Genomic DNA, 27261 nt, shown 5'->3' with positions numbered 1-27261 from the left:
ACCCTTCCTCTTATACCATGTCTAAACTATGTTTTAGCTCTAATCTTTGGGCCAGTCAGGACTCCTAAATAGCAGAAGATCATTCTGGCCAATTTAAAAACACCCTTCCCCCACATCCCAATTAGCACAAGTCTCAGCAAACAGGCAGGCTCCAAGGGAAGCTTGGGTAGCCAGTGCCACAGTCAAGGTTAAGGTGAAAGACAACCTGTGCAGGAGACTCCTGTCCATTCCACTCCCTGCAGTGACCACCTCCCCACCCCAACCTCAGGCACTGGGGTTGACATTTTCTCTCCAGACACTAGAGGTTGCTCTGTTGGCTCAATGGCCAACATCAGGGCTGCAGAAATGAATTCTCGAGGGCCCTGCTTCTCTGGGACTTGGTCCAAATTCAAGTCCCAGCTGAAACATGGATGGGCACAGCTTATGTTTTTTGCCTGGCCCCTTATAGCTGAAAAGTCTGGACAAACAATTATGGAGCTTTGTGGTAGATGGTGGCCTGCCTCCCATTAGGGCGCATGCAATGGGAATTCCTCACATGTAAGCAGGAGGATCAGATGGCAGGTGGCCAGAAAAACTGGACAAAGGCACATCACTTTCTTTTCCTATGTCTGGCCCAACCTCTTCTCTTTGGTGAAGTGTCCGCTTAGCCTAAAACACTTTTTTGGACTCGTAATCATTACTGAATTGGGCCAATAATGGGCCAATCCTCTCATGATGGCAGAGAGGATTATACTAGTAATGCCTACTATGTACCCTCTCTCCTCTGACTTTCGAACAACACTAGACACTGCTTATATTTAGTGAAAAAACTGAGTCCTCAGAGGTCTTCCCAAGTCTCACAGCACTGCCAGACTGTAAACCCAGGTCTGTTTCCAAGCAGGCTGTAGTGATCGGTTGATATCAGGTTTGAGCTCTGTGAAGGCGGGGAGTGGGCCACCTTCTTTATACATTCTGGAAGCATCTGATTTGTAGATAGTGCTCGACTAATGCTGTGGATTGGCCTGGATAGTATCAAGCAAAAGCTAAGTCTGGAAGTTTCCCTAACCCTCTCATGAGGCCTGAACTCTGGAATTGTTTTAAGGTGGAATAGGCCTATTCAGGATCAGCATGGGAACACCTGAATTTGAGGAATTCCCTTTTACTGTCCCCTTTAGCTCACCTCCCCCAAAGTCTTCAAACTGTCAAAAAGAGGTTTGCATCTGTTCATTATTTAAACATCCAGTGGATATTTTTGAGCCTTATTGCTGCCTAATACACTAGTGAGGAAAAAAGACACAATCCCTGCCCTGTGGAATTTACATTCTAGAAAGGGAGGTGAATGGTAATGAAATAATCAAGCCAGTAAATGATAATGCGTGGCTTTGACAAGCTTGATGAAAGACACACCATGAGATGTCATAAAAGGCAGGTCTGACCACTGAGGGAAGTCAGGGCAGTCTCTTTTGAGAACCTGGCACTGGAGCTGGGAGCTGAAGAAGGGGTGGAGTTAGGCCCTGAGGGTAAGCTGAGTCCTCTAGGTGGGTGAGTAAGCACAGATCATTAGCACGTTTATAAGAAAGTGACAGAAGGCCTGGGGCCAGGCAGCTTGTTTGTGGGCTGCCCCTGCTTCTGCGTTTGCGCGAGTGCGCGGTGCTTGGATGGAAGGTGCAGCCCTGTCCTAGGTCCCATCTGGGGATGACGTAGTCTGGTGCAAGCCCAAAATAGCCGGCTCCGCCCCCTTCTCCCGGCAGCCCCTGCATCCCTCCACCCCCTCCGGCTCCGGGACTGCGAGCCGGCCTCCCCTCTGTCTCTAGTAGTTTCCGTGCCGCTGACGCTCGCTTGCGCTCACAGCTGGGCCGGGCGCGTCCTACGCAGCAGCCGCGAGCCGGCCTGCGAGTGCCAGACCGTTCCCGGCGGGGGGCAGGGGCGGGGCGCCACAGAAGGCCGGGGACTCCCGGCGGAGGAGGTGCGGCCCGGGCCTCTGGTCAAGCAGTGGGCCGAAGGCCGGGCTGCTGGAATTAGAGGACCCCGATAGGGCTTCCCGGGCCTGGACACCGAGATAGCCCTTGGCCCCGGCCTGCGGAGGCAGATAAGGTTGCAGGAAAGAGCCTAGTCACCGGCCGCAAACAGAGCCGGCGAGCTCCGCTTCCACCTCGGAGCTCCCCGCCTCTAGGGGTCGGGAAGTCTTCAGCCGCGGGGAAGGGATCGTGGTTTTTTCTGCCTGACTCCTCCTCTCCTGCAGCCCCAAGGAGGCCCGCCTGACGACTGAGAGTTGCCATGGCATCCTACTACGAAATCTTAGACGTGCCGCGAACTGCGTCCGCTGATGACATCAAAAAGGCGTAAGTGCCTCTGTGTGCATCAGAAAACCTCTCACCCTCTGCCGCCCACCACCGTGGGGCACGTGAGAGTGACACTTGTAGGTGTCTAAGGGAACCGGGTCCTTAGAAAGCAGGGGGGAGCGTGTTTCTCTGAGAGTGACACCTGTGTGTGGAGGAGTGGGACCGTGGAAGAGCAGAAGGAGTAGGGCAAGAGAGTGTGAAGTTCTGCTGGGAACTGCGCTGTGGGTCCTTCACCAGTGGACATCAGCTCTCCTCTCCTCCTCGCTACATCTCCTCCAACCCCAGTTTCAGCCGGTGGACTTTCTCAGGATACAGTGCAGAGATGCCCAGACATTATGAGGAGGAGAGGCCAGTGTCCCACTACTCTCCATAGCCATATGTGCCCTTGACCTTTGCAGCCTGGTCCAGTGAGTGCAGGGAGGGGTTAGGACGCATGTCTAGGACCTCATTGTAGGATGCCATGGTAACTCTAACTCTTGCATCATCATCTGCTCATATTATGCAGTTACAGCACTGGGAACAAAGGAGGGAGAGAGGAACTCCATTAAACATGGCAGCTAGCAGCTGGGAGTACTGGGATCCAATGAAGAAAGGATACTATTGGGCTGGTGGGAAAAATGGGTCGCTCTGTTCCCTGGTGGGAAATGCCTGCATTTGTCTCTGATCTTCCTCTCTGAACCCACTTCCTGCAGGTATCGGAAGAAGGCGCTCCAGTGGCACCCAGACAAGAACCCAGATAATAAAGAGTTTGCTGAGAAGAAATTTAAGGAAGTGGCTGAGGCATATGAAGTGCTATCCGACAGTAAGGGCTGGGGGCAGGGCCCAGCATATCACCATCACTTCATGCCCCATTTTCGTGTCCCAAAGCTATGCCTCTGCCATCCCAGTCTGCTATGTGCTTTTTTCCAACCTGACATTTAAGTTCCCCCTCTGTCCCCAGAGACAGCTCAGTGTCTCTCCCCAGGGTCTGGTAGGAGCAATGTGGGTCCTGGCAGGGGAAGGAAGCAGGGCACGTAACTGATGTGTGCTGTGCTTCTCTGTGTCTGGCACTGCTAGGTGTAATCTCCATGAGTTCTTACAGCTATCCTATGGGGGAGGTTTTATTCCTCCCATTTGCAGGTGAGGAAACTAAAGCTGAGAGATGAAGTAACTTGCTCAAAGCCACATAGAGTTGAGATATGAATCCAGGTCTGCCTTTTATTCATTCACTAAAAAAGTATTCACTGACTGCTGTCAGTGCCAGGCACTTGTTGGGTACTAGGGAAACAGTGGAGGACAAGGAGGCACTGTCCCTGTCCTGAGAGTTATCATATTCTAGTCGGGAAGACAGACAGTAACCAGGCAAATATGTTGACATAGTCATAGGCTGTGAAGAGTTTGCCAAGGAGAAAAGTGGTTGGTGTGATAGGGAGTAACAGTTACCTGTTTTGTTATGGTGGTCCCTGAAGGCCTCTCTGAGGAGGTGACACTTAGGCTAAGCCCAGAATAATAATAACATAGTGATGATTGGCTTGTTGACTATAGCTCGAGCAACTAAGGCGCCAGCCACATACACCAGAGCTGGCGGGTTCGAATCCAGCCCAGGGCCTGCCAAACAACAATGACAACTACAACTAAAAAATAACTCGGTGTTGTAGTGGGCGCCTGTGGTCCCAGCTACTTGGGAGGCTGAGGCAAAAGAATCACTTAAGCCCAGGAGTTGGAGGTTGCTGTGACACTACGGCACTCTACCCAGGGTGACAGCTTGAGGCTCTGTCTCAAAAAACAAACAAACAAACAAACATACAAAAAAACATAGTGATGATTAGCTAAGATTTATTGAATACTTTCTATATGTTGGGCGCCATGCATCCAATGACATGGATTATGTCATTTGGTATTTACAATAACCTATTAGGTGCTGTGATTATATTCATTTTACAGGTGAGAAGGAATCAGCTGTGTGAGGGACTGAGCTGCTGCTAAAACCTCTGGCCTCTCTCTCCTGGGGACTCTGCTCCCTGCCCCCCCACCCCCAGTGTCAGTCTCTGGGCAATCCTCTGAGGGTCGTACCTTGGGAGGGAACCCATCATCCCACAAGGGAGGGAGAAACGACCTTGTCTCTCTTTACAGAGCATAAGCGGGAAATCTACGACCGCTATGGCCGGGAAGGGCTGACAGGAGCAGGTAGGTGGAAGGGTGGGACCTTGGGATGGAAGTGGGTCAGGGAGGAGGGGGAAGGCTGGTCCTTGCCTTAGGTGGTGTCCCCTGAGGACAAGATACCTGACCGAAGCCTGCTCCTTGTCCTGCTTCTCCTCTAGGAACTGGCCCATCTCGGGCAGAAGCTGGCAGTGGTGGGCCTGGCTTCACCTTTACCTTCCGCAGCCCTGAAGAGGTCTTCCGGGAGTTCTTCGGGAGTGGAGACCCTTTTGCAGAGCTTTTTGGTGAGTGGACTCAGGAGCCCTCAGAGGGCTCACCTTCCCCATCTGGGTTTGTGTTTCTGTTGGCTGGGAGCCCCTTAGGTAGGAGGCTGAGAGGGTAGGGGAATTGCACACAGAGAAGATTTTTTGGTGGGGGGAGCTGAGTCCAGTGATAGCTGCAATAGAACCTTCACACATGCCAGAACCCATGTGACCCAATAGTGACACTTCACAGACTTGCCTTCTCAAGTGACAGCAACAATAATACATTGTTAGACCTCCACAATAACAGCCATGAAAGCAAGACTCAAAGCATCATGTGACAATAATAACATTACACATAGCAACAGATACCATTTTTTGAATGATTAATATGTACCAAGTACTTTACATCCCTTAATCCTCTAGCGAACCGAGACATGACTAATTTTATCCCTATTTGCATATGAGAAAATTAAAGCAGAAATAACATGCTTGGAGTCACACAGCAAATGACAGAGCTGGGACTCTTAGCTGTGTCTCCTTGTCATCACACCATGATTATCTGCCTATACTGAAACAATTTATTCTTTATTGTGAACAGGACTAACCAGTGAATGTCTCCATGTGCAATGTTAAAAAGCAATTTAATTTGTAAATAAGCCCAACCAAAAATAGTAAAACAATCAGAAATTTACACAGTTTCTTAGCAGTTTGTATTTTTAGACTTTTAAAAGTGGAGTTCACATTTTTAGGGGGGTAAGTCTCTTTACCAGATGACTGTTAATCTTCTTATTTGTTACAGATGACCTTGGCCCCTTCTCAGAGCTTCAGAACCGGGGTTCCCGACCCGCTGGTCCTTTCTTTAGCTTCTCTTCCTCCTTCCCTGGGCACTCTGGTAAGCACTGTCCCTCTCTTTTGCAAACTCTTGAGTCCTGGAATCCTGCCTCTTGCAGCTGTGTGGAAGGCTCCACTGGGGTTCCTGGCCCTTGGTGACTACAGCAGCTAGTGTTACAGCCTTCATCTGACAACCTCCCTCCTTCTCTTCCTTTGTCCCGTTGCCAGATTTCTCCTCCTCGTCTTTCTCCTTCAGTCCTGGGGCTGGTGCTTTTCGTTCTGTTTCTACGTCTACCACCTTTGTCCAAGGACACCGCATCACGACACGCAGGTGAGGGTTCCTTCTGGGGCCATGGAGTCGGGCAGGGTCTAGGGTGGAACCGTGAGCTGTGTGCAAGGTGAAGGTCAGCTTTTTGGGAGCAGGGCCACAGTTTGTATTGTCCAATTTGGTGGCCAGAGTGGGACTCGTGCCTGCAGGATTTGGTCTCTGCTTGTTGCCTGAATTGTACTGTCTCCCACAGAATCATGGAGAACGGGCAAGAGCGGGTGGAAGTAGAGGAGGATGGGCAGCTGAAGTCAATCACAATCAATGGTGAGGAGCGGCTCTGCCACCCAGGCCCTGGCAGGAAGCCCCAGCCCCCACCCTTGAAGCCCTCACCCCAAACTGCTGCTCTGTGAACCCCTTTGGGACTGGGAGGGAGTGGCAGCCAGAGGCCAGACTGGTAGGGTCAGAAATGCCAATCCTAGGCAAGAGGCAGAGGAGTCTGAGAGAGGGGTGCCTTACATTTGCAAAGCACTTGATTATTTTTAAAGGATTTGCACACATACAGGGTTGACATGTGTGCAGTTTACTATGTTAAACTATTTTAAATTTCACATGAACTTTATGTCTACCCTGTATTCCTAAAGTACTCTGGGAAATAAGCAGGGTAGGTGGTATCCACCCAGTTTTTATTTGAGATGGAGCTGCAGCATGTTTAAATGTCCCTAATGTCCAAGTAGCCCAGGCAGTGGACACCCTTTTGCAGAGTTCTTTGCTACCAAGCAAGGTATAAGCCAGGTGTCAAACTCAGGATGCACAGTTCTTGCAGCAGAACTCTTCCCACAACACTGAATTGTGCAGGATTGTCGCCATGGCTAACCTTTCACATCTGCCAATGGTTATTTAATCATTGGAATAATTTGAGTAAGTAGGTGCTCATTCCCATTTTATAAATGAGGAAAGAGATGCAGGGAGATTGAGCATCAACATGATATGACTGAATACTTCTCCATGTTCATAATCACACACGAGGTGCCCAAATGCACATGTACCAATTCCAAAGGAGAGGCTATATGTGGTCAAAGTCATTGCTTCGTGAAGCAGCCTGACAGGATGCTCCTGGCCTGGGTTGGGGCCTGATGGTGCCCATGACTCTTGCAGGTGTCCCAGATGACCTGGCACTGGGCTTGGAGCTGAGTCGTCGTGAGCAGCAACAGTCAGTCACCTCCAGGTCTAGCGGTACTCAGATCCAGCAGACATCTGTTACACAGCCTTGTGACAATGACTTCTCTGAGGAGGATGAGGACCTGCAGCTTGCCATGGCCTACAGCTTGTCAGAGATGGAGGCAGCTGGGAAGAAACCGGCAGGTGGGCGGGAGGCGCAGCAACGACAGCAGGGGCGGCCCAAGGCCCAGAACCAAGATATGGGCATGGGGGGGACCCATGAAGGTGCAAGGGGTGAGGCGGCCAAACATAGCCCATCCCCAGAGGAAAAGGCCTCCCGGTGCCTCATCCTCTGAACACCAGGCCCAGCCCAGGCCAATTTGGGTCATGACTGGAGTCTGGCTCACTGCTGGGAGAGCAGAGAAGAGCATGGCTGAGTTTCAGGAGCCTGTCTCCAAGTCCATGCTCCCTCCACACGTTTCTCTCCCAGGCCCACCTGCACTCCAGTGTGGACTTGGGATTTGCCATGCTCAGCCCAGGCCTGATAAGTCCCTGGGTGAAGGCCAGGGTGGGGCATCAGGGCAATGGAAGGGCCTGAGGAGCCAGGATGTACTTATTGGATGGGGCATTCCTGAAGGGTAATTGGTGGTTTGGCCTGGAACTTTTGTGCCCAGGTTTTTACCACCTATGTTGCTGATGGTGTCAAGGAAGGAGGATTTGGCCTGGGTTCTCTGAGCCTGAGTTGGCAGCTGCACTGGGGAGCAATGCAGGCTCTCCTTGTCCAGCTGCAGACTCCCCCATTCTGGTTTCTGTGCAGTGTTAAGCTCTGACCATCTCTATTGCTTCCCTTCTGGTGTTGGTTCTCCTTCCTCCCACTCTTCTCTCTGCAACTGTCTGCCGGCTGCATCGCTTGCTTTCAGGGCCACTCATCTGGTTAGGACTCCCTTCTTCCTTCCCTGAGAAGGCCTCAGTGTGGCAAGGAAGATGCTGGGGCCCATAGGGCCATGAGGTCTTCTGGGGAGGCTAGCTGGATGGGGTGGGAGCCTCTCAGCTGTCTAGATTCAGAGCTGGAGTCCACTCCTCCTCCCTTCTTCCTCTTGTTGCCTCAGCCTGCCCCCAGCCTTGGGACTAGGCAGAGGTGAAGCTGGCTAACTCTGGAGAGGTGGGATAGGGCCAGGGTGACCCAGGACGGAAGTCTAGGAGGGGTCTGTACCCCATATTACTTCCCCACCATGCTCAGGGCTCAGGGAGAGGCCACACTGCTAGCCCAGGTCTGCATGTTCGGCTATATCCTCCAAGGCTTGCTGCTGACCCTCTCTCCTATCACCCCACCCCCGCTCTCTCCCCAGATGTGTTCTGAGCTGGATGTCCCGGATCCAGAGTCGCTGCACAGTTCCAACAAGACAGTGCCCTCTCCCACGCGCTGGGAGGGCCCTCTCCATTCCTCTCCCTCACCCATACTGAGTGTAGAGCCGGGGCCTGGGTGGTGGGTGGCGGCTGGCGGCCGGTGGGAGGCGACATAGTCCTTGTCTGTGCACGCTCTTCCCTAAATGGTTAGTTGTGGCGCTTGGGGACTACAAATCCCAGAATGCAGTGCACCTGGCCTCATTTCTGATAGGTCACAGTTGGGAAGTGGTTTGTGTTGTGGTGCTGTGCATCTTGGGACATGTAGTTCTAGTCCAGGTCAGCCTCTTACTGCCAGGCAGGGAGATCTTGTCTTTTCATTTTTCCCTGGAGGCATGGCGAGAATGTGGATGATGGGGGGATGATCAGAGAATTGCCGTTCCCCTGACACGTTTGCTAGCCCCAGGGTTAGAGTGGTCAGATCAAAGCCCTGCAGCATCTGGGTGAGGTTCTTTTTCTGTGGGCAGCCTGGGGTTTGAGGAACCGGCTAGAGCAAGTCTGACTAAGCAGGGTGGGGCCCCAGAAGTGTGAATGGTGTGGGCAGGCAGAGAGCCTGGAAGGGAAGAGTGCCCTCGTGGGATGTGTGTGTGGGTGTGTGTGTGGCTGGGACTGGCATGTGATGGGAGCTCGGGGCATGCTGCTGCTTGTATGGCTTTCTTTGGCCTCTGACCCTGCTGTCCATTCTTTCTCTCCATTATCACAGATGAGCTGCCTCTCCTCCTCCCTGCCTGGGGAGCCCAGTGGCCAGGGAGGGGAGTGGTGGAATCAGCCCTGTAACACTGAGCCTCAGAGACCTATCAAAGCCAGCAGGGCTGAGCTCAGACTGAGGGAAACACTGGAAGTCAATAAAGCTGAGTTTTGAGAGCTCAGTGGTACACTGTGTTCTTGTGCTGCTATTTTCCAGGGTGGCCCAGGAGGGGCCCTGTGAGACCAATGGGTGACACTTCAGGCCTCATACCTCCCTTTATGCCAAAAGGAGGTACAGGCCTTGTCAGTTGATAGCAGAAGTCCTCTTTTGATCAGGTCAGCCTCCCCAAGTATGTTATAGAACCGTAAGAACAGCTTATATTCTTTGTCTTAGCCTCTTGGGGGCCTACACCAGATTTCCCTGGCAGCCAGTGTTCGCCTTACATGGAGCCCCACCACCCAGTTGTCCACAGCACAACTAGTAGTCCACAAAATTGATGGAAAGCATGAGGACTAAAGAAAGCTGATACCACATGGCTAAACTTTAAACCAAATGTACCCCCAAGGCCCTTGGACTAAGCCCCTTGGCAGGTTTCCTTATTTCATAGCCTTGGGCCAGGGCCACATGGCAGGTCTTCTCCATTCCCTGAATTAGGTCAGGCCCTAACTCATCAGGGGCCAGAGTGGAAAAAGGCAGATACCACTCTGCTGTCTTCAGCCACAGGCAATCACCTTCCCTGTCCCCTCATGGCCTCTTTTCCCCTCCAGGTCAGGCCTGTAGTATATTCTTTTCAAAGTCCTGAAGCAGCCTTCCCTGGAAGAGGAATTTCAAACCTCCATCCTGAAAGGGAGTCTGCTCAAGTTTGCAGGATGACTAGACCAGAGGAGGATCTGTGGTCTGCTCGCTGGTCCCTTTACTCCCTGCTCAGGGCAGATGGTATGGCACTACTTTTTGTTTGAGGAGACTGGGCTTCAGCACGGTTAAGTGGCCCTAACTACTAAGAAGCCCTGGGTATAAGGCTCCTTTCACCTTATCTCTCTTTCCACCTTTGTCCAAGGGTACCTCTGGCAGGTAGGAACACCTTTAGGCAGGTTCTGGGAGTGGGGGCATAGCAAAGGGAAAGTGTCTCCAGGTGAGCACCTGTCTGGCATCTCACAGGCCTGGCTTAGAGTCACTATCAGAATTTTGCTGTAAAAACAAAAATGCCTAAGTTGTGGCAGGAGCTTTGTCAGTGTCAGCACCGCCTCGTTCAGTCCTGACCTCAGTCTTGGACAACTCTGCATAAATGTGTTGTTCCTGAGGTGAAGGCCATGAAGCAGCTACCTAAGAACCATGAGGAGAGGCAATAGCAAAGTTAAGCTGTCTATGTTCGAATTCTAACCCCACCACTTACAAGTCGTGCTATTCTGGGCAAGCTCTGTGCTTTGGTCTCTTCATCTGTAAAATGGAGCTAATCATTGGTAGTATTATGAAGAGTACACAAGCTTATATACATAAAGTATCTTGGAGACTGCCTGCACAATGTAAAGAATGGCTGCCTCACTGCACTTAGCTCCTGTTCAAACCAGGAGAGCCTGGTGCCCTCCCACCCTACTCTCTATACCTCCCTGGAGAGGCAGCAGGGCCAGGGCTGGGGCTGGATGGAGTCTGGAAGCAGAGCAGAAAGAACCATGTGGGAGTCTGGGTTGCAGTTGCACAGACAACACACTAACTTTATTCACATTGATACAAAAGTAGATTTTTCTAGAAATATTCTCTAGTGCCAGAAGGAGAGAGGGTGAGCAGCATGTGGTGGGAAGGCAGCAGGAAGAGGCCTGAGTGTGGGGGCAGGGGTAGCAGAGTGCGAGAGTGGGGGTCAAGGAGGCAAGCTGGGCAGCAGGAGCTGTAAGGCAGGAGGAGCTGGGGCTGGCGACTCTTTGCCCTGTCCATCCACACTGGGGTGTGGGGGAGTCCACACTGACACGTTGGGGGCATTCCAAGCCACAGAAGCTGGGCCAGGGAACTTAGGCAGGAGAAGGCCCTGGGTAGAATTGCCCTGCTGCCCTCATCCTCTCCTTTCCTGCCGGCTGCCCCATGGGATGCCCCAGACTGTGCATGTGAGAGTCTGGGCTTCCTTCCACACTCCTCTTGGAAGGGCTGAGATTGCCCAAGAGAGCCAGCATGACAAGTAGGGGAGCGAGGAGTAGGCACAGAGACAAATGCTCATACAGGCAAAGAGGGAACAGAGGCCAGGCTGCCCACCAAGGGGCCCCAGGGGTCTCACTGGGGCAGGGCCTTGAGGATGGCATTCACCTCCTCCGCAACAGCTGTCAGGGCAAATTCAAACTGGTCCTAGAGAAGGACAGTAGCAAGAGGGTCATAGAGAAGCCTGGCCTCCAAGGGAGGATTAGGGAGTGCTGGGCAGGTCCCTTGGGAGAAGGGGGAGTCCTCCTGGAGGAGGGAGAGGCAGGTGGGAGAGACAGGCTGCTGCTGGTTTCCATGGAGTTACCAAGAATTGGGTGCTAGAGGAGAGTGGCAGCTAGGGTCAGGGCAGGGAGGTACGGTTACCTTAGAGCGGACGAGGCCAGGCCGCTGGTCCCGGACGTGTTCCAGCGTAGCGGCAATGTCAATCTCCTTCACTCCTGGAGATTGGGTGGGGAGGGGGCACAGTGTTGCTCAGAGGGGGCCCAGAGAGGATAGGTCCCAGGAAGCCTGGAGCACCCTATGGTGGGATTGGCTAAACCCTGGAGGAGAAACACCCTGCTCCTCTGTGAGCTCCTGGGGCCCTGGGTGCTGGGGAGACTCTGAAAAGGGCTTGGGGGCTGTAGGCATCATGGGCACACTCCTTACCTTTTGCCATGCGGTTCAGTACCATGTCGATTAGGATATAAGTGCCAGTCCTCCCTGCACCATCACTGAAATGGAAGTTAATGACAGGTTTAGCTTGAGACCCAGCAGAAAGGGGAGAGCAGACATGGAGGTTGGGGTGGGGAGGAGGACACTGGTTGGTTTAGGAAGGGTGTAAATGAGCCAAGGATGAGGGAAAGGTCATTGCACCTGGGTCCTGGGACGTGGGTCTTGAGTAGGGAGCCTGTGACTTGTGGGTGTCACTTGTGCAATGTGACAACCAAAAAGGAGAGCCGTGGCTCAGCCCTGTGATGGAGATAGCAGGAGGGAGTGGGGGCAGGCCTCTCCAGCTGGTGACCAGGGTTTTGTTCAGATAACCTTTTATGCAAAGGGCCAGACAATAAATAGTTTTGAAATTGTGGACCATATATGGTTTCTGTCACACATTCTTTTTTCTGCAGCTATTTAAATATACACCATAAAAAAAAAAAAAAAACAGGTGGTGTGCCCGATTTGGCCCATGGGCTGTGCAGTATGCTGGCATCAAGGGCACAGGCAGGCAGTGTGCATGGGCGATGCACATGGGGACCAGAGAGGGGCAAGAATCAAGAGGCCCAAACCCAGGGCCTTCTGGCCTGAGATGTCCCCTTCTGGCTCCACCCACCTGCAGTGCACGATGATGGGGCAGGAGCGTCCCCGGTAGCACTTATTCACCTTCCTGCAACAAGAAACAGGTGTGAGGACCAGTGGGCACAGTCAGGGAGGGAAAGGGGAGCTGAAACACACCATGGGCCTCTCTTTCTTCCTGTCTCCCCAGCTGCTCAGGGCAGGAGGGAAGCGGGCCGGAGAAAGGAGTCAGAGCTGGAGGCAAAGAACCAGACCTGATGTGGGTGGCACTGGGCTTGCCTTGTCACTGATGAGCTGTGTGCCCAAGCTATGCACCTGGAACTGATTTAACCTCTTTGAGCCTGTTTTCTTACCTCTAAAAGGTGGGTAATAATAATAGAAACTTTCTCCTTAGGGTTCTTACAATGGTCACATGAGATAATCCATGTAAAGGACTAAGTGAAAGGTCTGGAACATAGTAGGTGCTCAATAAATAGTAGCTACTATTAATTATAATATGAAAGAGTATTAACAGCTGCCTCTACCAGAAGTCCAAGGGGGTAGGTTTTCCAGCATGTCAGTCTTGTCACATCCCTGCTTTGCCCCTCTGCCATTCTCTACAACCACCCTGACTGTTTTCTTCTCTAGTCAGGCCCCTCGTGGCCCTCACCCCCTGTGATGTCAGTTCTCCCTGGGCACAGATCCTTTGGCCAGGAAAGGACAACCCCTCAACTCTGAATATTGTGCTATTTGTGAAGCAGCCTCACCTCAGCATTCTGTGGCTGATTTATATTCCAACTTGGGGTCCACTTGGACCTCAGACCCTTCCCTGCTGCCTCTGACCACAGCTCAGCAAAGAGCAGAGGGCTTCTCCTCTCCGTGGCTTTTGTTCCTTATGTTCTGCTTTAAGAGTTACCTGCAGATTCCTATTACCCTCTCCAGGCCAGGACTTGGGAAGACCTTCTTAGAGATTATCAGATTGATTCAGGGAAAGCTTAGAATTTAGCAGTCCTCAGTTAAGGGGATAGGTGACTTTGGATGGTTTTCCAGGTGATCGCATGGTTTTCTAGCACATTGGCTGGTATGTCAGAGGGCTAGCTTTGAACAGTAGTCACAACAGTGGTTTCCAAACTCATTTAATAATGATGGCAATAGATAGTATCTAGAATTAACTGAGTCCTTGTTATGAACCAGGCACTTAAACTACTTACATACTATGCTCTGTTAAATCTTGTAACAACCCTCTGTGTGTCATCATCCTCATATAGGTAAGGAAGCAGAGGGAGGTCAAAAAACCTCAGGGTCACTTTCTCAGACTTCTTTTGTTAATTTGCCTTCCCTCTGGTAGACCTTCATCAAACTGCATATATTAAGCAACAATTAATTTGTTCTGTAGGTCTAATGCCTACTAAAGTTACATAACTCAGGCCAAAGCAAAGAAACCTTTTCGCTTACCTGTGTAGCCTTAAAACTGATCCATGCACTAGTTCTATCAGGATTTTTTTTTTTTTTTGAGACACAGTCTCACTTTGCTGCCCTTGGTAGAGTGCAATGGCACCATAGCTCACAGCAACCTTTAACTCTTGGGCTTAAGCACTTCTCTTGCCTCAGCCTCCCAAGAAGCTGAGACTATAGGCACCCACTACAATGCCTGGCTATTTTTAGAGGCAGGGCCTCGCTCTGGCTCAGGCTGATCTTGAACCTGTGAGCTCAAGCTATCCACGCACCTCGGCCTCCCAGAGTGCTGGGATTACAGGCAGGAGGCACCACACCCCGCCTCTATCAGGATTTTTTTAATGGAAAAAAGGAAGTAGCTCCACTATCCTGGCATTGCTTTCAAGATGCCTATGCCTCAGGCCCCAGGGACCCTACTTAAAAAGCAGTGTCTTGAGGTTCAGAAACTATACTCAGATCCCTAACCCCAGCTCTGCTCCTCTGCCTAGCACCTATAGACCTCAGGCCAGCCTGGCAAGGGACAGAGGAGCATGAGAAGGTTGCAGTGTGGGTGGGGCCTCTGCCTCTGCCTGTGGTGGCAGACTTCCCAGCCACCTGTCTGGGGGAGGGAAAGGCTGGGAATGTTGGAGACCCGGCCTGGTGTGAGAATCAGTGTTACAACAGGGTAAGCTTCCTGTCTCAGCCCCCACCTGCTCCACTGAGTCCTTTGGAGATCCTCTGCGCACTCCGTTTCACCATCTTTACCTCTTCCCTGTGCCCTTCCCCCCAGCTCAGGGTGGTTCCCAGCCCCATTGTCCTGTCTGTCCATGCAGCAGCCACACCTGCCAATGATCACTTTTGTGACTATGCAACTGGAGTGAGAATACTAGCTGCAGATCACAAAAATGACACTGGCAGCTGCGAGGGAGAGAGAGAAAGAGGGAAGGAGGAGAGGGAAGGACAGGGAGAGGAAGAGAAAGAGAGGCAGAGACAAACAGAGACAGGGAGAGAGGTGGAGAAAAATAGGGATGTGAGGAAAGAAGAGACAGAACAGCTAAGAGATGCCAGGAGGAAGAAATGGAGATAGAGGGGAAAGAGTCAGAGAGAGACGTGGGGGAGAGAGGAGGAAAGGAGAAAGAATGTAACTCAGAGAGATACAAATAGGAGTAAAGAGACAGGGAGAGGGATAAAGAGAAGATGGTAGGAGGGGGAGATGGAGGGAACAGGAAGAATTGAGCATAGTGCAGGTGGGAGGAGGGACGAAACAGGAGGGGGGGCAAGGAGAGGGCGTGAACAGGGAAGTAGGGGAGCTGGAAAAATGGCGGGCTCTTCTTGAGGGACTCGGGTAGAGAAGCCAGACACAGAGAGGCAGGGAAGAGAGGGCGTGAGCGAGAGAGCAGAGCAGCGGAGTGAGCCCAGGCACGGAGCTGGCTCTCGCGGGTGGGGAGGCGTGGAGGGTGGGCACGAGCAGACGGAGCACCTGTCCTGGTTTGGGGGCAGGAGGGTGGGAGCTGGAAGGCTCACATCAGGGGGCCCAGGAGGAGCCGGTGGGGTTAGGGGATCGTGGAGCGCCGCGGCTCCCGGCCCCCTGCTCCGGTGCTGCTCTCTGAGGAGGCTCCTAGGAGGCTGCCCTAGGGCCTTCCCACGCTGTGCCCCTCCAGCTGGTGGGGGCGCCCGCGCTCACCTGCGGAAGTCCAGCAGGGGGCGGGTGGAGGCTGGGGTGCCCTCTGCCGGCCAGCTGAGGAAGTGGAACTGCGTGAGCGTGCGCGTCTCTTGCGTCTGCACGTTCTTCAGGTAGAAGCTGCGCACCAGGAAGTCCTCGCACCAGATGTGCTCCGACACCAGGTTCACCTGCCGAGGGGGCCAGGCCTGAGGCGGAGGGGCGTCCCTGCCTCCACGTCTTGCGAGCACTCTCCTCACTCTCCTCGCGACCTTCTCGGCTTTTCCAGCACCCCCCAGCCTTCCAGGTGGGCTCAAATTCCAAGTCCTTCAGGAGGGGTACCCAGCCTGTTTCCCTAACGGTCCCAGCTGTCTCCAAGAGAAAAACCTGGCCAGCTGTCATTTATCTACTGCTCAGGACTACTACTGGCGTTCCCACCTAGATACAACTGTTGCAGTGAGCTGTTTGAGGTTAAGAGTTTTTCTTCTTCTAATAGGGTCTACCCCAAGTGTGTGTCTCTGCTACACGTAACATAAACATTGATGAAATTCTTTTTTCTTTTCTTTTGATGAAATTCTATAATAGATTTTTTCATTAATCATGAGAAGGGCCAATAAAAGCCTTTTAAAAAAAGACTACTGAACCCTCACTTGGTGATGAAAAATACTATCCAGGCGCATCTGGGGATAAACTTCAGGTGTGTTCTTAAGGTCTCTGATCCTACAGGGGAATCACCTCCCATTTGTCTAATCTCTTTCTCCTTTCCTCACTTTGCTTCTTCACAGGTCCTCCCTACTTATCCTCTCTCCAAATGAAAAAGTTTGTTTCTATGTTTATTTACGGCAAGATTTCCATCACCCAGCCTGGAGTGCCATGGCCCAATCATAGCTCACTGCTGCATGCAACTCCTGACCTCTGCTGATCCTCCAGCCTCAGCCTCCTGAGTAGCCTGGACTTCAGGCATGCACACCATGCATGGCTAGTTTATTATTATTAGTATTAGTAGTAGTAGTAGTAGAGATAGAGTCTTATTATGTTGCCCAGGCTGGTCTCAAACTCCTGGGCTCAAGCAATACTCCTGATTTGGCCTCCCAAAGTGCTAGGGATTACAGGCATAAGCCACCATGCCAGGGCTCTTTCTGTTTATCTAAGCAACAGATGTGACTAGTGGTACTTATTTTTTGGTTTTAGTCACCAAGAAACTAAGTTAGGCTCAATTAAAATAGTTCTTAAATTTTGGTCTTTAAGTTTACTTATTTCCCTTGTCTCATACCCTTTTGCTCTTAGCTTCTTATGTCACTTTTGGTGATTTTATAGTTTTATTCCTGTACCTTTATTATAAGCACCTACAAATGCTTTTTGACCCTAAACAGGACATACTTATATGTATATGCAAGTGAATTTATGTGTGTGTTTATGTACATACATTCATATATGTTTTGTTTTTTAAATTTTTTAAATTTTTCTGAGGCAGAGTTTCACTATGTCGCCCTTGGTAGAGTGCCGTAGCATTGCAACTCACAGCAACCTCAAACTCTTGGGCTTAAGCAATTCTCTTCCCTCAGCCCCACTTGTAGCTGGTACTACAGGCACCCTCCGTGACACCCAGCTATTTTTTTGTTTGTTTGTTTTGTTTGTTTAGCAGGCTTGGGCCAAGTTCAAACCCACCAGCCCTGGTGCATGTGGCCAGTGTCCTAAGTGCTGAGCTATGGGCATCGAGCCCATATATGTTTTAATAAACCATCATCCACTTTCCCCACACCCATAGTCCCCTTGCTGTGGGGGTCCTACTGACCTCATATACATGGTAGAGAGAGGAGCCCTCATCTGGCCAGTAGCGGTCACACTGCTTGACACCATCCTCCACCAGTGGGGTCAGCATGACAATGACAGTACAGCCACTCTCCCACACCATCTGGGGATAGAGACCCAGGTAAATTCCACTCTAACTTGGGAATTCCCTGGCTAGTCACAGGTCCTAGATAAGTCATCCCTCTATGAGCCCACCTGCCAGAAGTCTGCGATGGTATGGGACAGCGGGCCCTGAGTGGCTATGTAGGCTGGCATCCGAGGGTCGTGCTCAATCTGGGGGCAGGGAAGATACATTGTGAGCCAGAATAGGAAATGCCTCTATGGAAAGGCTCGGTCAAAGGGAGGAGGCTAGGGTCTGGGGAAGGCTGAAAATGCCTCATTTCCATGCTAGGATTATCAGGCTCCTCAATTCCAGTGGCCACAGGGGAAAAGAATGTTTAGGAGCAGGGTAAAGATGGGGCAAAGGCAAGAGCTGGAGTCAGGGCCACTCACAATGGGGCTGGCGTTGATGTAATCGCTCCGAGAAGGGCTGCTCTCCACTTTCAATTTGATGCGGGCATGGTCATCTGCACAGACCCCACATCCCACCCCCGATGACCCTCTGGTCATTGGAGTCCTGGCACTTCTGCCACTCAGGCTGAGCCAGGAGCCCAGCTCCTCCCCCAAGCTGTCCAGAGCTCCCAGCAGAGAGAGGGCTGGGCCATATGTGCCAGCAGGGTTTACTCACAAGGCAGGAAGTCAGGATGGCGGTTCTTTTTGACATTGCCCTCCCCCTGTGCAGTGGTGCAGGTGTTTGGTTCCGCTTGGTAGGCACACAGAGCCTGCCACTCCTTGGCCAGGCGGTCCCGGTTCCGCAAGTGGTCCTCCATGTATGCCTGCAGGGGTAGTACAGCCTGGCTGTGGCCTACACTGCCAGTCCTGCCTCTTCTACTATGTTGTTCCCTCACCCCCTCTGGGCTCAGGCCCTGTCCTGACCAGAATCATGTGTCCCGTGGAGATGTCCATGTTGGCCTGGGCAGGCTCCTCACACCAGGATGGTGTGCTGCTGTGGGAACTGGGGCTGGCCTGGGCCGCGTCACTGAATTGGGAGGACACACTGCTCACTCGCGAAGGCTCTGGTGGAGCCTCTGCCCGGTTGAACAGAGACTTTGTGGCCATGTGCTGGCGGCACAGGTCCTGCAGAGGAAGGGTCAAATAAAGTTCAAGAGTCCCCTGAAGACTTTCAACAAGGCCTTGGGTTCAAGTGTGAGCCCAGGTTTTAAATCCATCCTCTCTGGGATAGGGCATTTTGCCCAGACTCATTGTTTTCAGGGTTATTCTGTTTGGGTGATGTTTATGCTCTCTCAGAACCCCAGAATCATGGCACTGGGAAGAAACTAAGATTCATCTGCTCCCAATCCTCATCTAGTCCCCCACAATCCCTCTACTGGAGCTCTGCAGCCTCCACCTGGATATTGCCACGGATGGGAGTTTATTCTCCATTCAACTCCCATCCTCACTCCATGCAAGACCCAGATTCCCAAGGCCTTTGCTTTGCCTCTCAACAAACTCCAGGGGCTGCACACCTGGTATTCAAAGGTAGTGTCACCATGGGCTCCCTCAGGCCCCAGGGCTGCCAGGCGCTCCTTGTCCCGCTGCCGTGCATGCTGCCGCACACACAGAGCCACCGCAAGAGCCACCAGTAGCCCAGCCACACCCGCCAAGGCCACCAGACTTAGCAGCACTGAGCGCATGGGAGAAGTGCTGTGTGCGGTTCGAGGAAGGACTGCGGCTGCCTCTTCTCTCTGTGGACACAAGGCTAGAATGAAGGGGGCAGTGGCAGCGGAGTTTAGGAGCTGCTCCTTACTCCTATAACTTGCCATACTCCCTGCTAGGACATCTGGGGTAAAGCTGGGAGGGTAAGGCTATGATGGTATAGACAGAAGGCTCAGTTCCTTCTTCTCAACCCTCATTGCACTTAGCTGCACAGTGCCAGAGACTCAGTGGGCGACCTTCACCAGGAGCATGTGCACTTAAATATGGACATAGAGGAGTAGAGAACTCAAGGAATTGAATATGAGGCATCAGTGTTGGATGCAGAATAGAAATATTGAGTATAATGTCCTTTCTGCACAAGGTTTTCCCTTGAATTTAGAAACTTCTCTCCAGAAGGCTAAGGACATCTCAGCTGGTTGCTACCAAGCACCCACCTTCCTGTAGCGGGACAGGGAGTGTGGGGGTGGGTCCTGTGGGAGGAACTACCCGGGCCATCTGCTGGTCAGAAGGAGAACTGCAGGGGAAGGGGCTGCTTGGGCAAAGGCCATGCCCACCAAGTTTAGGAGTTTTCAGCTTCACTTCTCACGTCAAGTTCGCCTCCTTGTCTCGTGTGCAACGTCAGCCTCTGGGGCTTTGATTGATTCTCCAGTTAGTTCATACCTGTCCCACTCCTGTCTGCAAGATCTGGAGCCCTGTCTGTGCTTCCAGTTCAGACTTCACCAGCCCTGCAGGGAGGACACAGGTCAGGCTCTCTCCAGCCTCATGTGGGCTCTACCCCAGGTCACACTATGCTACGTAGCAAGGAGGGCCCATGAATAATGGGCTGGGAACATTTCAAGAGAACATCCAAGAGCCTGGATATATTCCAGTAGGGACAGGCTGAGCCTGGGGCCAAGCCTAGGGTTGAGGTTGGGAAGGTATTTACCTGCTTGCTGGGTTACATCAGCCAAAGACAGGTTCTGTTCATTGTGTCGGATGCGGAAGGTGAGGGCTGGTCCCACCACACTGCCAAATAGGATTTATGTTACTCCCTTATCCACCCTAACCTCCAGACTCTAAAAGAGAAGCCAGTGCTGGGTTTCTCCCCATTAGAGGATGGGGCTGGAGCAGATCTGAGACACCCTACAGGGGCTCCTGAGGTCAGAAAGATGCTGGATGGGGCCAGCAGTGGGGTTAAGTATGGCTATACCTTCAAAATAGCAGGGAGCATCTCCAAACCCAGAGCTTATCTACCCATTCTCCCCTGAGCCCTTCTAGCTCCTTGCTCAAGCTGCCTTCTAGATCTCTGCCACCACCCCAGCATGACAAAACCTACCTGATGTTGATGAAGCTGCCTGAGGACACGTGCACATGCTCAGCCAGGATCTCCAGCAGCTTCACCCCTGCAGCCAGGCTCAGGGGCCTGGAGATGGGATGCAGGCAGAAAAGGGAAAGTGGGGAACCCTCTCAGTCACTTTCTTAATATAGGCCACTTCCAGCACTGCAGAGCAGCCTGCCATCTCACTGTCTCCTTCACATCTGGATTTCTGCTCTCTGCCAGGTGGGCCAGCCCCACCCCCAGCAGACTGGAAGGCTTCCCCAGGCTGAAGCCCTTACTTCTGGTCAGTGACGATGTAGCCATACTCCTCTGCAGATGGCTGAGCTGAGGTCTGTCCTGCCACTGTGGGCTGGCTCTGGCCCAGTGGACTCTTCTTCTCCAGGAGGACAGGTGTGGCAGGGGGACTGGCCGCTTTGGGAGGCTTAGAAGAGCCAGGGACCTGCGCCTGCTGGACTTCATTAGAGGTGGGGTATCCAGGCAGGGAAGGCGTTGGGGGTGGAGGCTCTGCTGTGTCTCGATGCTGCTCTTGCCCCTCCAAGGTCTGTTTAGAAGAAAGGATGAAGGTGTGGCCTTTGGATAGTGGTGGGACTGGGGGGAGGGGTCCATACCTTGCACAATGCGCTCTCCACAGTAGAGCTCAGGACTTGCTTAGCTTTCTACCCCCAGGGCCCAGTGCAGTGCTGGGTGCAGAGAGGGCATCCAGAAAATGTGAGCCAAGTGGATGAATGAATGAATGAATAATGGGTTGAATGAGTGGGAAATGGTCAGTAATAATTTACAGGAAATGGGGCTGGAGTGAGAAAAACATCCAAAAAGAGAGAAGCTGGGGTGAGGGATGAAGATGAAGAGGGAAGCAATGGTTTTTAGACTTTTGTTTAGCTACAAAATCTTAGAAGACCAACACGTGAAATAGGAGCAGAGCCCCTCTAGCAACAGGGGCTCAGGAACCTGCCTGTTTGCAATTTCCCTCTTCCCCTAAGAATTCTCACAGAATGGTCTGAAATGATTGTAGTGAAAAGAGCAGTGAATCCTGGCTTCTAGTCCCAGCTTTGTCATCAACTTGATGTGAGACTTTAGGCAATAACTTGTAGTCTCTGGGCTTTGGTTTCCCCAAAATGAAGGGCTGGAGGATGCAGATTCTGAGTCTCAATCCGGATATTTATATTTTGGCAAGGGGGTGTGTCACCCCCGGGCATTTATGGGCCAAGGAAGCGCTGGGAACTTACTTTCTTGATATCAGCTCCAATATTTACAATCCCTCCTGCAGAGACAGGAAAAATAAGAGTCTGGGAAAACGACCAAGGCCAAGGTCCACACAAAACAGATGGGAGAAAGGGTCAGAAACCCTGAGCCTGTCACATCTGCTGTGATCTCTTTCAGTCAGTGACCAAGACCCTGTCTTTGTCTCATCCTAAGCATAGCCTCATTCTTCTTGCTTCCTCCTTATAATTCATTGTTTTATTAACTCCTCCCTCTGTCACTGGCCACACCTTCCAATGGCCCTCCTTAGGAAGTCATTGCCACTAACCCACCCTTCCTGATACCTTCTTATCCCTGTTTATACCCTCCGTTGGCATCTTTTCCCATTACTTCCACCCTCTAGTCTTTCCCTAGACTAAGTCTTCAGCTCACCACCCTGCCCTCCCTCTCTCTGTGCTGGCAATGACCCCCTATCTCGTAGAACTCTTCCCTGCTAGGCCATGCCATGTGGTCTTGAGAGGGGGGGCAAGAGGCCTCCATGGAGCTAGGAGTTGCTGGGGTCTCTGCCCTGACACTCACCCAGATTTCTTCCTGTGCCCTTGGGCAGCAACTGCAGCAGGGTCAAGAGGGTGGAGAGCTGCTCAGGGGTCAGCTGGTGCATCTCCACGCCATAGCCCGCCAGCACAGCTGCCAGCCTCTGTAGTGTTGCATCTACTAAGAGCCAGACACAGAACTCAGGGTTGATAGGGGGGTGGGGGTGAACTTGTGGGACACAGTTGGGGTGGGAGGGGACTAGCACACTTAAGAGATTCTGCTCAACCACCAGAACACCAATGCCCTCCTCTTCCCAGCCCCTGCCCACACTTCGGGGCAAGGTCTTCCTGGGCCAATGCCAAATTTCAGGCCTGCCATGGACGTTTTGACTCTCCACTCAGAGAAGAACATGTTAGCTCCACTCCACATGAGTCCCATGGCCTCCCATAGATCAGCTTGTCAGCAGTTAAATGTATGAATGTCATTAACAAATGCATGAGTAGTCAGGAAGGAGCCATCATAGTTCCCCCAAAGCAACTTCCGCAGGCTGGGGGCAGATGCTGAGGACTCTGTTACCTGGCTGCACAGCTGGGGAGGTGGGTTTCTCCCCATGACTCCCTGGTCGTTCCTCCTCATAGCCCTCTGAGGGATCTTCTGCCCAGCTGCTGCCCCCTTGCTCTGGCAGTCTTGGTGCTCTGGACCTGCTGGACACTGGCAATTCCTGGGCCAAGTAGAGCAGCCCTGAGTCCTGGAAAAGCTGAGCAGGTGAGGGGCCTGAAAGGTCCCCATAGGAGTGGCCGGGGTGGTCCCCAAACATGCCCTTGGAGGCAGCTCTGCTGAAGAGGGCGGGAGCTTCAGCCTTAGGCAGGGGGTTGACACTGACCATCCCTGGGGAGCCGTTTGAGCCCCGGGAGCCATCACGGGAGCCAAACTGTGGAAACCAGAGATCTGGGTAAGAGCAGAAGTCACAGCTGGGGGATGGGGTTTGGGGTGGGGCCAGAGTGGGAGGCTCACCTGGTGGAATAGGTAGGGCTGCAACAAGGCAGGTTCATAACTCAGGGCAGGGTGGGGAGGTGGTGGAGGCAGCAGCAGATGCTCTAAGAGCGGGGGCAGCAGCTCAGCCTGCAGAGAGGACAGGGGGGAGCCAGCCCCAGCTCCATCCCCACCCATTGGTGGCCTTGGAAGCCGCTGCTGGGCAGCAGGGACAGAGCCAGTGGGAATGCCTTGTAAAAGCAGCTGCCCAGCGGGACCAGGTCTCCTGGGTGCCAGGCCAGATCTGGGGATGAAAGCAAAGAGTGTATTGTGCTCACCATGTGGGGTAAGAACGTAGAGAACTTGCGAGGCAAGGATGATGGCAGCCAGACAGGCTCAGCAGTTTAGCATAGATAGGCCTAGCCTCTTAAGGCTAGGTGGCCTCAAGGGAGGGGAGGGGAACCAGGTGGGCCAAAGGTATCTGCTTCCCAGGTATCTACCTCCCAGGGTATCTGCCTGGGTCTTTGAAAAGCAGCTGCAGATGCTGGGAGTTGATGAGGTTAGGGGTGTGAGACAGATGAAACTTCTCTAAATGGGTTGTGGCTGTAGCTGGCCCCACTGCCCTGTGTACCATATCCCCATATCTGGCTCCCCAAGTCTATGCTCAAACATTCAGGACTGCTCCTCCACTCTGTCAGTATGCCTTTTTCATTTTGGTATCATCATCTGGGCTCCAGCAACCTCAATTACTTTCTTCTGCTTTGCAGGGTCTGAATGATGCCTTTAGTTTAGAGGCTCTGACCACCAAAAAGATGATGGTACCTTCTCCCATATAGAAGTCCTCATAGTAATGAAACTGAACATTAAAAAACTTCAGTCCAGGCTCAGTGCCCATAACACAGTGGTTACAGTGCCAGCCACATACACCGAGGCTGGCGGGGTTCGAACCTGGCCTGGGCCTGCTAAATAACAATGACAACTGCAACAAAAAAATAGCCGGGTGTTGTGGGGGGCACCTGTAGTCCCCACTACTTGGGAGGCTGAGGCAAGAGAATCGCTTAATCCCTAGAGTTTGAGGTTGCTGTGAACTGTGACGCCACATCACTCTACCCAGGGTGACAGCTTGAGACTCTGTCTCAAAATAAATAAATAAATAAATAACTTAAATAAAAAAAGTCAGTCCAACAAAGTTCAAATTTGTTCCTGATGATTATTTTGATATCTCTCTTAAAATATCCAGTGTCAAAGTTTTTACAAACATTTTTTAAATGCCCTGATTTTTGGATCCCCAGGGATGATCTCAGCTCCTATTGGGTATGTGAGCAGATCAGAGAGTGGCCATCCCTGAACTTCTTTTACCTGTGCCCCAACATGCTGATCTTGGTGCTGCTTCCTTCCCCCTTCCCTCCATCCATCAGGAAGACCACAGACCCATTCTAGAGTTGTCAAGAAAGTTTGCCTACCTGTCCCTTGAACGGGACTCTGGGGGGTGGAGCCTGGGGATGCGTTCCATCTCCTGGGAGATCACATACTGGGTGAGGTCATCATGCCAAGACAGTCCTGTCAGGGGCAAGGATAGGGTGAAGTTGGCTTGAGAGTCTGAGGATCCAGTAACAGGGGCTACTGGAATCAGAACTGCACTCCCTACCCAGAGAACAGAGCAGAGGGGCAGTGGAGGGGATCCAGAGACCCAGACAGTGATATGAGCTGTCCTTGTTACACCCCCAGGCACAGCTATTAGAGTCAGACTGCCCAGGTTTGAATCCTGCCTCTCCCACTGATGAACTCTGCGTGACCTTGGGCAAGTTGCTGCACTTCTTCAAGCCTCAATTCCTTTATCTGTAACATGGAGATTTAACTTTCTAAGGTTTTTTGATAATTAAAATAACACACGTACATATCAGATGGTTAGAATAATACCTGTCACATAGTGACTTTCAACAAATGTTGTTATCATAATTTTACTATTTTTTTAATTGATTCTGAACCTCAGTTTTCTTTCTTTTCTCTTTTTTTTTTTTTTTTGAGACAGAGCCTCAAGCTGTCCCCCTGGGCAGAGTGCCATGGCATTACAGCTCACAGCAACCTCCAACTCCTGGGCTCAAGCGAGTCTCCTGCCTCCACCTCCCAAGTAGCTGGGACCACAGGCGCCCGCTACAACGCCTGGCTATTTTTTGGTTGCAGCCATCATTGTTGTTTGGCGGGTCCGGGCTGGGGATTCAAACCCACCACCTTAGGTGTACGTGGCTGGTGCCTTAGCCGGTTGAGCTATAGGCGCTGAGCCAGTTTTCTTTATTTTCCAAGTTGATATATATTTCAGGTAGATGTTATGAAGATCAAGTGTGGTTGGGAAGATTAAAGTGCTTTAGAAAACTCTAAAGCACTATATACATTTTAAACTCTTATTCAGTGGTTCGTGACCCATAGGAACTGTATTAAAGGATCACGGCATTAGGAAGGTTGAGAACCCCAGCCTTATATCATCATCATCGTTGTCATCATCATCTTTTGTGATGATGACAGGCTCTTTTCTCCTGACTCTTTCCTCCCAAACTCTGCTCTCTGGAAAGGTCAGCCACCTATTCTAAAGGAATATTCTCTCACTCTTCACCCTCTTTCTTTTTTCTCTGCTTCTGGATTTATAATCTGTGTTGTTCTTTATTCCTATTCTGGGATCAACTAACACCTATACCTGCCTTCTTGCCTATTAACATTAAGCGAACTTTCTGTGTTCTATTTAAAGCCAATTCCTCCACTTGAGCACTAGATTTCATCCCCTGTCACCTACTCAAGAACATCTTCCCTGCAATTCTCTGCTTTTTCCTACATTATCATTTTCTTTGTTCTCTACTGAATTAGTCCCATTAGCATATAAACATGAAGCAATTTTTTCCATTTTTTTTTTTTTGAGACAGAGTTTCATTTGATCACCCTGGGTAGAGTGCCATGGTGTCATAACTCACAGCAACCTCAAACTCTTGGGTCCAAGTAATTGTCCCAGCCTCCCAAATAGATGCTACTACAGGTGCATGCCACAATGCCTGGCTATTTCTAGAGACAGGGTCTCGATTTTGCTCAGGTTGCTTTTGAACTCATGAGCTCAAGCAATCCACACACCTCAGCCTCCCAGAGTGCTAGGATTATGGGCATGAGGCCACCGTGCCCTACTTGCAATTTTTTCTATCTTAAAAGAATGCTGCTTGATCCCACATTCCCCTCCAGCTATCACTCCACTTCTTTGCTTTTCTTTTCTGTAAGACTCCTTGTAAGAGTTATCTATACTGGCTATATCCAATTCTTTTCTTGTCATTTCCTTTTATTCCACTCTATCCAGGATTTTATTTCCAAATATTATACCAAAGCTGCTCTCATCCACATCACCAGTGACTTCTGATGTCTGAATCTGGTGGTTGATCCTCACATTTCATTTTAATTAACCCATCATGATCATTTGATGCTGTTGACTAGTCCCTCCTCCTTGATATACTTCCATTTGGCTTTTAAGACACGAAACTCTTGTTTTTCTCCTACTCCCTTGGCTTCCACGTCTCAGTCTCCCTTGATGATTCCTCTTCTTCTCCTGTTCTCTTAATATTAGAATTCCCTAGGTCTTGATCTTTGGTCCTCTTCTTCATAGGCACTCAATCCTTTGGTTATCTCATCTACCTCATTAGTTTAATTACCCTCTATATGCCAAAGAATTCTCAATCTGTGTCTACCTCAGACTTCTCCTTCTCTCTTTCAAAATTCAGTCTCATATACTCAACTCTCCCTCCATTCTACTTGAATAGACATTTTAAACTCAACATATTCAAAACATAACACCTCAAATTGATCCTTCTGCAATTTTCCCCATCATGATTAATGACATCTCCACTGATGCAATTATTCAGGCAATGAAACTTTTGATTTCTCTCTTTACAACCATATCCGATATTTCATGAACTCGTGTTGACTTAAAATACATGCAGGATTCTGCCATTTTTGGGTGGTGCCTGTGGCTCACCCAAGATAGGGCGCCAGCCCCATATACTGAGGGTGCAGGTTTGAACCTGGCTTCAGCCAAACTGCAACAAAAAAATAGCTGGGC

General features: G+C 51.3%; 2 protein-coding genes across 6 annotated transcripts in view; one reads left to right on the top strand and one right to left on the bottom strand.

Annotated features, from left to right (window-relative positions):
* The first annotated feature begins 1696 nt into the window (after positions 1 to 1696).
* On the top strand, positions 1697 to 12873 carry DNAJB2 (DnaJ heat shock protein family (Hsp40) member B2). Of its 3 annotated transcripts, none has more exons than XM_023510324.1 (10): positions 1697 to 1945; positions 2222 to 2321; positions 3014 to 3123; positions 4434 to 4487; positions 4622 to 4744; positions 5505 to 5597; positions 5765 to 5867; positions 6058 to 6128; positions 6960 to 7166; positions 12698 to 12873. In XM_023510324.1, the coding sequence occupies exons 2-10, from the start codon at positions 2257 to 2259 to the stop codon at positions 12763 to 12765; spliced, it is 894 nt and encodes a 297-aa protein (XP_023366092.1). In that variant the 5' UTR covers positions 1697 to 1945; positions 2222 to 2256; the 3' UTR covers positions 12766 to 12873. The 3 variants fall into 3 exon arrangements, with proteins under 3 accessions (XP_023366092.1, XP_003784973.1, XP_012657729.1); XM_003784925.2 differs by lacking the exon at positions 12698 to 12873 and adding an exon at positions 8312 to 9246; XM_012802275.2 differs by lacking the exon at positions 12698 to 12873 and having other exon boundaries at positions 6960 to 9246.
* The window catches only part of PTPRN (protein tyrosine phosphatase, receptor type N), a 20251-nt gene continuing 3729 nt past the window's right edge, over positions 10740 to 27261 (bottom strand). For 2 of the 3 annotated variants that reach the window (XM_003784923.3, XM_023510323.1), the window contains exons 4-23: positions 24635 to 24731; positions 23214 to 23475; positions 22776 to 23130; positions 22245 to 22376; positions 21692 to 21726; positions 20744 to 21006; positions 20463 to 20549; positions 20073 to 20152; positions 19808 to 19872; positions 18958 to 19176; positions 18368 to 18568; positions 18120 to 18267; positions 17885 to 17958; positions 17588 to 17665; positions 17376 to 17495; positions 15605 to 15771; positions 12545 to 12598; positions 11884 to 11948; positions 11602 to 11675; positions 10740 to 11385 (exon numbers count right to left, since the gene is read on the bottom strand). In XM_003784923.3, coding sequence (XP_003784971.1) covers positions 11314 to 11385; positions 11602 to 11675; positions 11884 to 11948; positions 12545 to 12598; positions 15605 to 15771; positions 17376 to 17495; positions 17588 to 17665; positions 17885 to 17958; positions 18120 to 18267; positions 18368 to 18568; positions 18958 to 19176; positions 19808 to 19872; positions 20073 to 20152; positions 20463 to 20549; positions 20744 to 21006; positions 21692 to 21726; positions 22245 to 22376; positions 22776 to 23130; positions 23214 to 23475; positions 24635 to 24731 — 2648 coding nt within the window. In that variant the 3' untranslated portion in view covers positions 10740 to 11313. The remainder of the gene's footprint in view (positions 11386 to 11601; positions 11676 to 11883; positions 11949 to 12544; positions 12599 to 15604; positions 15772 to 17375; positions 17496 to 17587; positions 17666 to 17884; positions 17959 to 18119; positions 18268 to 18367; positions 18569 to 18957; positions 19177 to 19807; positions 19873 to 20072; positions 20153 to 20462; positions 20550 to 20743; positions 21007 to 21691; positions 21727 to 22244; positions 22377 to 22775; positions 23131 to 23213; positions 23476 to 24634; positions 24732 to 27261) is intronic. The other variant, XM_003784924.3, reaches the window with a different exon arrangement.

Source organism: Otolemur garnettii, unplaced genomic scaffold (genome assembly GCF_000181295.1).
Source record: "Otolemur garnettii isolate 467f Iridium unplaced genomic scaffold, OtoGar3 scaffold00013, whole genome shotgun sequence".
In the NCBI taxonomy this organism is placed as follows: domain Eukaryota; kingdom Metazoa; phylum Chordata; class Mammalia; order Primates; family Galagidae; genus Otolemur; species Otolemur garnettii.
Note: the sequence above shows the minus strand (reverse complement) of the source record. Positions and strands in the feature narration are given on the sequence as shown.

Bases quoted from the DNA above. Each gene is read 5' to 3' on its own strand.
- DNAJB2 (XM_012802275.2), top strand. From the start codon at position 2,257: ATGGCATCCTACTACGAAATCTTAGACGTGCCGCGAACTGCGTCCGCT. The intron at 4,745-5,504 runs GTGAGTGGACTC...TATTTGTTACAG, and splicing joins CCCTTTTGCAGAGCTTTTTG to ATGACCTTGGCCCCTTCTCA. The intron at 6,129-6,959 runs GTGAGGAGCGGC...TGACTCTTGCAG, and splicing joins GAAGTCAATCACAATCAATG to GTGTCCCAGATGACCTGGCA.